The 8,045-nt window shown below is 42.1% G+C and overlaps 1 protein-coding gene across 1 annotated transcript; it reads left to right on the forward strand.

The window, feature by feature from the left end:
* Nucleotides 1-4,092: 4,092 nt before the first annotated feature.
* Nucleotides 4,093-6,485, forward strand: LOC138915014 (C-reactive protein). Its single transcript, XM_001504402.5, is given in 3 exon segments — nucleotides 4,093-4,277; nucleotides 4,872-4,900; nucleotides 4,902-6,485. Coding segments are annotated over 3 exon segments (672 nt in total). The 5' UTR covers nucleotides 4,093-4,213; the 3' UTR covers nucleotides 5,481-6,485.
* Nucleotides 6,486-8,045: the final 1,560 nt, after the last annotated feature.

Genomic DNA, 8,045 nt, shown 5'->3' on the forward strand with positions numbered 1-8,045 from the left:
GTAAGTCTGTGATTTTTTTTCCCCGTACTTTTCACTATTCCCAAGTTTGGTGTGCCCCAGGGAAAAAAGTATGGACAAATGAAGCACACATGACTCCAGATCATTAAAACAACCACCAAAATACTCAAATGGGGTTGCTGAAGTACAGATTTCTGATCCGTAGAATCCCAGGGAAAGAAGAGAAGTGCTGCTTTGATTTCTAAATAGCTTTATCCTAAGATAACCAACCTCTAGTCTCAGATGGGTAGGCGTAACTTGCTTGGATTCCTTCCCTGCATTTCTCAGCCTCTGTCTCAGCTACACATCTTTTCATTTCTCCTGTACCGGAAAGTGGGTTAAGTGGGTTTGTTAGCCTTCTTTTTCAGAAAATGCAGCCTCCTATCTCAAATTTCCTGGATCGCCTGGTCCAGTAATTCTTAAATTGTGGCCTGCTGACTACAGGCATCATTGTCACCTAGGCTGTTTATTATGAGTGTAGATTCATTGATCCCAGACCTACCAGATTAGACTCTCTGGAGTTAGAACCCAAGAATCTGCAATTCACAAGCTCTTTTGCCCAATATGTTTTTGGAACCATCACTTTAGTGTCTTCCCGGCAGCTCAGAGGCTTCTCTGGGGGACATGCCTGGATCCCAATAGGCTTGAAGGCAAGTGGTCATCTTTAAAGAAGGATCTAGTATATATTGACTCAGCTTATTGCCTTGGCCTGTGTCTGGTGCACTCTCTGTGAACTCATTCAGTGTGATCACCCCTACCCTATGGCCTTTTCATACATACAGATGAGTGATCTCATAAGTTTCTATCACTGCTCCCAGGAGGATAATAGCTTAATCACATGGGGCAGATCACAGTCTTAAAAATACCTTACACATACTGAGCTCTTACCATGTCCTGGGCACTGTTCTAGGTCCTTCACATGCATCTATTTGTTTAATGACAACCCTATGAGGTAAGTACCCTTTTATAGCCCTCATTTTACAGAGAAGGAAACTGAAGTCTAGAGAGGTTAATTAACTTGCCCAGAGCTTGGATTGAACCCAGGCAATGTGGCCACAGAGCCCTGTGCTTCTAATCACTGTGCTCTACCCCTAAATGCAACAAAAGCTTACACTCTGCACTTACACTCCTAGTGGGGGAGGGAGAGTATGGGATGTGTGCATGTTTTCTCAAGGGGAAGCCATTCCAGGATGCCATATATCCAAATTGTTAACTACCATTTCTGGGCAACAGGCGATCTCCCAACTTTTCATTTTGTTATTATATGTTTAGCAGAATGACTTGCACATAAACACCATACTCAGCCTCAGCATCAACATGATGTTAGGTAGATTATTCCTTTGACACACTGTCAAAGTTCTTCTTTGACTTAGAAACCCCCACCTTTTCCAATGTCATGTGTGCCTTTAGACATAATTTCATATCCTAGGAAGCATTAACCAATGCATGGAATCATATGAGAAATTCTCTAAGCCAGCAATTCTCACCTTTGCATGCTAATACTATAATCACCTGGGGAACTTTTAAAAATCCAGCTGCCCAGGCCGCATCCCAGATCATTACATCAGGTTCTCTGGTGGTGAGACCCAGGAAGCAGTTTTCTTCAAGCTTCTTAGGTGATACAATGTGCAGCCAAGTCTCCAGCAGTGAGGCTGGGCATCCACTGTTCTATCTCAGTGATACTCTTGAAAAGACGGCTCTTGTCTCTGACTGATTGTGAGGTTGTTTCTGACCGATGTGTCCCTTTCTTCCTCCTTTCCTTGTACTCTAGTGGTTTCAGTTTCAATTGGGGGAGCATACCAAACTCTTTACTGAAACCCTGGGGTCTAGAGTCGGCACTGTTCTAGAATTAAGTAAAGTGATAACACTATATTTGCCATGTTTTATTTAGTCAGTAAAGCTGCACCATGATAACAAACATTCTGTTTGTCTTAGAATGTTTTCTTCTTTTTCCTCAATTGGTACTTTGGATCTCTGCAATTTGAGGTGTTTGTCTGAGCTACTGGGGCTTTAAATCAGGGAGAAACCAAAGTGCCAAGATGTCTAGAAAACCCGCGATCCTTTGGTATGTTTATTGGGTTATCACAAGCCGTAAGAGGAAGAGAGGAGAGGCCTCCATAGCAAACATCTGACATGAGGGTAAAGCTGACTTATTACACCTCTCTCCTGATAAAGTTCACCCAATGCTCTGTCATATGATGTGAGTGGTTCTGGGACTGTGTTGGCAGGTTGCTGGAACCAGGGCTAGATTGTGAAATGGTTCATTGGGAAGGTCTCTCAATTTCTGTCTTCCACTTTTTCTCTCTTCTCTTTCTATTGCTTTAGCTCTCCCTCTCCCTATCTCTACGTCTCTATGCCCCTAGCTCTCTCTTTTTCAGTTTTAAGCCTTATTCAGGATAACTATTTTGGAGATAGTTCTGATAATGTGGTGGGGTCCTTGAAATCAGTAATATTTCGAAAGAGTCCACGCGTCACATGGCTAGTTACATTCTTTTGACTTACCTGGGGAGCTCATTGCTAACAAAAAAGCAATTTGGGTATTGGGAAAACAACTTCTTCCTTCTTTGTCCCAATCTTTTCACATGTTCCATATCTTTTTTTGGTTCAGATCATGTATATATCTTTTATTTTGCAAATGTTTAGACTAAGAAGCGGAAAGGTTTTGAAGCAATTGCTTTAAGCCAATCTTATAGTTTAAAAATAAGACACAAGAAGTTTAAGAAAGGATAATTAAAAAGAAAACTTAACTGTACGTCATTAGAAAACAAACCTTTCCAGAAATGTACTACCATCTGTAATAGTTCTTTTTTCTTGTGTGTTTAGAATATGCCACCCACATGTTAGTTGGTTCTTCCAGTCAATTGAGAAATAACCTCTATTATTAATTTCTCAATGAATATCAATGGGAAAACTCATGATGAGGCTATATGAATAAGCTCAAGATTCTTTATACATGCAATTATAGTGTTTTATATAGGAGTTTATATATTGCAAAGTACTTTTTTTTTTTAATTTTTAAATTTTTTTTTATTTTTAAAGATTTTATTTTTTCCTTTTTCTCCCCAAAGCCCCCCCAGTACATAGTTGTGTATTCTTCGTTGTGGGTTCTTCTAGTTGTGGCATGTGGGACGCTGCCTCAGCGTGGTCTGATGAGCAGTGCCATGTCCGCGCCCAGGATTCGAACCAACGAAACACTGGGCTGCCTGCAGCGGAGTGCGCGAACTTAACCACTCGGCCACGGGGCCAGCCCCTATTGCAAAGTACTTTTGTACCTAAATACATATATCTCAGGGTATCTAACTGATGCTGTTCTCTGTTTTAGGTATTCTTGGGGTAAAGCCAAATAGCCACAGTCAGACTGGGTGTCCTATTCATAAAATGAAACAGTAGCTTTGGAGCTTCAAGGACTATTGACCTTCATTTCCTCTTTCTTTGTTTCTTACACAGACACAGACACAGATACACACACACACACACTTCTTTTTAGAAGCAATAGCCACATATGGGAACGTTGCTAATGAGGGGAAAAAAAAATCCTCCATAATGTCACTATGATAAGAACATTTATTGTTTGGGGGTATTCCTAATAGATTTTTTTTTAATAAACTAGTTACTTCTTTTAAAAAATAGTGTACAAACAAATTTATTTTTTCTCTTATAGTATCATAAGCATTTTAACATGTTGTAACATAAAATTCACAACTATTTTTTAAATGACTTTCCATTCTATTTAGTGGATGTAGATATATACAATTTACTGAAATATGCCCCAATTTTATGATTTTTCACTCTCCTAAGTAATGTTATGGTTGCCTTTGTGAATAAAGCCTCTCCCGTCCCCATATTGTATGGCTCTTCCCCAGAATGGATTCCCAGAATGTGACTGTTTTAATTCACCAAGCATTGCCACACAGAGCTCTTGGAGCACCAGCGGACACCACAGAGTCGCTAATAAATAGCCCATATTGATCTCTCATTTTGTGATTTATCTTGGTTTATTTGCTCTTAGAGCTTTGATTCATGGCTCCAAGTGGCAATTTTGGAAAATCATTAACCCGTCAGTTGAGCCACTCTGACAGTTGCACATATAAGGTCAAGATGGAGCAGCCCTGAGACAGAGAGATCTCAGAGGACCAAGCCCAGAATCTCAGCTGCTGATACCTTCTTCCAGGAGGATATCTCAGGATTCTAGGCACAGTGACTGCAAGGAGGGAACATGCAGAAGCTGTTGCTGTGTTTCTTGATCGTCATCAGCCTCCCCAGTGCTTTTTCCCAGAGAGGTAGGCACTGCTTCAGATGGTAGCTGAGTTCTTGTCTCGAGCTTAGACTGTGCAAAGCCAAGTTAGGGAAAGCGGCCAGCATCGGGGAGGGGTCATGGTCTGGGGAAGAGGGCAGTCTGTCGTTTCTAAATCCAGTTTCTTTCTATATAGTGAGAGAATACATCTTTGTGGCCTAACAAGCTGTTAAAAAAGAGACAACAGGCCCAAAATGGAGTCTCTTGTGTTAAGCCCCATGTCAGCGAGCCAAGACTTAATACCTAAACTAATTGTGGTTTTAGCGCACTTTTAACCTGGGATTGCCTGGTCAGTAGTAGTGAGGTAACACGGTAAGACCCCTTCCTTACCCAGGAAGGCAGCTTTGCCTGAAATCATCCACTCTTTGCTAGAAACTTCCTCGTCCTGCCCCCTTCTGCCTATAAAAGGCTTTCATTTTGTAGAGCTCTTTGAAGCTCCTTCCATCTGCTAGATAGGATGCTGCCTGCCTCATGAATCGTCGAATAAAGCCAATTAGAGCTTTAGATTTACTCACCTGAATTTTGTTTTTTAACAAAGCTCAACTGCTGACATTTCCCCTCTCTGTTTTCTATTCTACAGACATGTCCAAACAGGCCTTTGTGTTCCCTCAAAGAGTCAGGAAATTCCTATGTGTCTCTGACTGCACAGCTAAGGAAGCCACTCACAGCCTTCACCGTGTGCCTGCAAGCCTATACCGACCTGACCCGTGATTATAGCCTCTTCTCTTATGCCACAAAGAAGCAAAATAATGAGATCCTCCTCTTCAAGGGACAGAAAGGAGCATACAGTGTAAGCGTGGGTGGAGCTGACGTCTTTTTCAAGCTTCCTGAGCGTTCTCCTGCACCAATGCACTTCTGTGTCACCTGGGAGTCCCACTCAGGGATTACAGAGCTCTGGGTAGATGGGAAGCCCATGGTGAGGAAGAGTCTGAAGAAGGGATATAATGTGGAGACAGACGCAAGCATCATCCTGGGACAGGAGCAGGATTCCTTTGGTGGGGGCTTTGACAAAGGCCAGTCTTTCGTGGGAGACATTGGAGATGTGAACATGTGGGACTTTGTGCTGTCACCAGATGAGATTAACAATGTCTATCAGGGTAGCATCTTCAGTCCTAATGTCATAGACTGGCAGAAGCTGAAGTATAAAGCATACGGTGAAGTGTTCATCAAGCCCCAGCTGTGGTCCTGAGGCCCTTTTGTGAATCCTGAAGTTGCCTCCTGGGGATTACACCTTAGTTTTTCCTCATCTTTCGCTCTGATGTTTTATTGTCTTACATACACAGCTCCCATGCCCAGGGGGGACTATATTTCCCTCCCCCTTCTCCACTGTTTTCATCATCGCAAGGGTAGTGCAGAGCAGAGGGTCTTATTCAGGGCTGCACATTAGAATTAACAGGCCACACTCCAGGCCAATGAAATCTGATTTTGTGGAGGTGGGCCCCAAGCATCTACATTTTTTAAAGCTCTCCAAGTGATTCCAATGTTCAGCCAAGGTTGAGAGCCACTGCATTTTAGGTGTCTAAGAGCCGGAGAGCCAACATTTTTTTTTCTCCTGAAAGACTGCATGTGTTTATTTGTAGTCTTGCCAGCATTTTCATTTCCCTCTGTGGTCTGACCCACCCCATTTTATTGTGCTTTATTGAATTATCTAAAGGACATAGGAGTAGAATTTTTCTAACATTCTTCCCCTACCATCGGGATGTGATCATTATAAGTTAGAATTATCTTTAATTCCTAATCCTTTCAATTTGAAGTTTCAAAAATCTAAAAAGAAATGTTTTATTGTTGTTTCTGTTTAATTTGTTCTACTTTTTCTTGTGAGAGTTCCATTATTTTTCTTTCTCATTTATCATCACTCAGATCACTTTTATCTGTATATCCTTATATTTTGAATTTTTATTTTTTAAATTTCTTTTATTTTTATTCTTTCAAAACTATCCTCCACATTAATGATTTGCTTTTCTGTTTGGCATATTGGGATCTTTAGTGTTTCTAATGCCATTTAAAATTCTGCAGTGCTTTTTGAGTTGTCTTAAATTCTTTCCAGGATTTGGTATGTTTTAATCGACTCTCATCTTCCATTGTCTCTGGTTTCTTCAATTTGCTTGAGAATTTAATACAGTTGCTGTCTAAAATTTTCTAAATTTTCCTGTGATCAATCTTTTTTTGAAATAAATCTTTTACAGGTTTTAAATAATTTTCTTCTTTATTTTAGTACTTTTCAGTCCTCCTATTCAAATACAGTGTGGGGAGTGACTTCTCTGAGTCCCCTTCCTGCTTACCTGGCCGCCATTAAGTTCCCTAACAATTTAAGCTGGCTGGCTGGTGGACTTATGTTTATGTTAGGAGTTTCTAGTCATACAGCCCCAGCGTGGACATCCTGCAACTCCCCTTTAAGTGACCCCATCTCCCCCAATTTCTGCCAGTTGTCCCAGACTCTCATAGGTGTACTTTCTCAGATATTTGTGTCTTCATTTCCCTCTCAATAGAATGATCTGGAGTGCGAGGGAGGACACAGTTAATAATAGCAACATAATTAGGCAAGACCAGGTTCTTTTGGAGAGGGTCACAGGCTGGGGAATCTTCCATCTCCCTCTGACTGGCTCCTCCCTGTGGAAGGAGGAGGGACTTAGCCTGTGGGTGCCATGTCCCCCATCTGACCTCCATTGGTTCACTCAGGGGCCAGATTTCATAAGCATGTGACAGCTCTCTCTGGGCTCTGGAATCCTTTGCTCTCCACCAGATGTGAAGCAGATGGAGATTCTTGTTGCTGCTCTGTCCTGGAGCTTAGATCTGAAGGGGAAAAGTTTCGGGAAGGCCTTCCTTACTTTCAATCCAGGCTGGATTCTTTGCCAGCCACGAGGCTGATGTTGTGATCCTTATTTGAGTCCTGTGTCTATTTCTCAGCTCCTTTGGAACCCACAGGGGAAGAGATGAGATTGCCCCTCAGAGCTCTAAGTGTACCATGACGAGAGACAGAAGCTCCTCTACTGAGAGGTCTGGACTTTGTGGTTCTTTACCTACAAGCAACAGCAAGGGGACCTGGGCAGGACTTCAGGCTTGTCAGAGCAGTAACAGAACAGTGAACAATCTCTCACCTACCGCACGAAGGGTCTGCTCTCATTGGGGATGGGGTTTACACTTGGAACCGGGGTAGGCTTATCCAGGAGTTCCAACTCAAAAAATTGTGAAGTTCCCCAGGAACTGGGGCAGGTTCACTCAAAACAAACTGAGTCCTGATGCCTGGAATCTTTGGCTTTTGTATTGTGAGTGCCAGGCATTGACAGGCAGAACTAGATACTGTTCCTCTCAATATGCTTCACTCATGTTCAAGGTCAAAGTGGGACTACTGAAGGTCTAATCTGTACATTTGTATGGCTCATTTGCAGTTTCTTAAAGGGCCCCTCTCACTCCTCCACAACCTTTTACCCAGAGTTTAAGATAACAGACTGCCAGAGCTTAGATCCTTGTTCCATCTAACTCAATGGTGTGTGACCTTGGGCAAGTTATTTAAAACACTGTATTCTTCAGGTTTCCTCACCTTTAAAATGGGGATAATATAGGGCCTACTTTACTACCGCATAACTAGTGCTCAATGCATGTTATCTATGATTTACTAATAATATTATTAGCTTGATCATGATTGTGGATTTCAAAGACCCAGGCGCTGAATGAGAGACCCAGTAGGCAGAAGGGATCCATCAATGAACAGGTGTTGAAGAAGGGAGACTTGGACTCTATGGGCCATGTTGCA

Source organism: Equus caballus, chromosome 5 (genome assembly GCF_041296265.1).
Source record: "Equus caballus isolate H_3958 breed thoroughbred chromosome 5, TB-T2T, whole genome shotgun sequence".
NCBI lineage: Eukaryota > Metazoa > Chordata > Mammalia > Perissodactyla > Equidae > Equus > Equus caballus.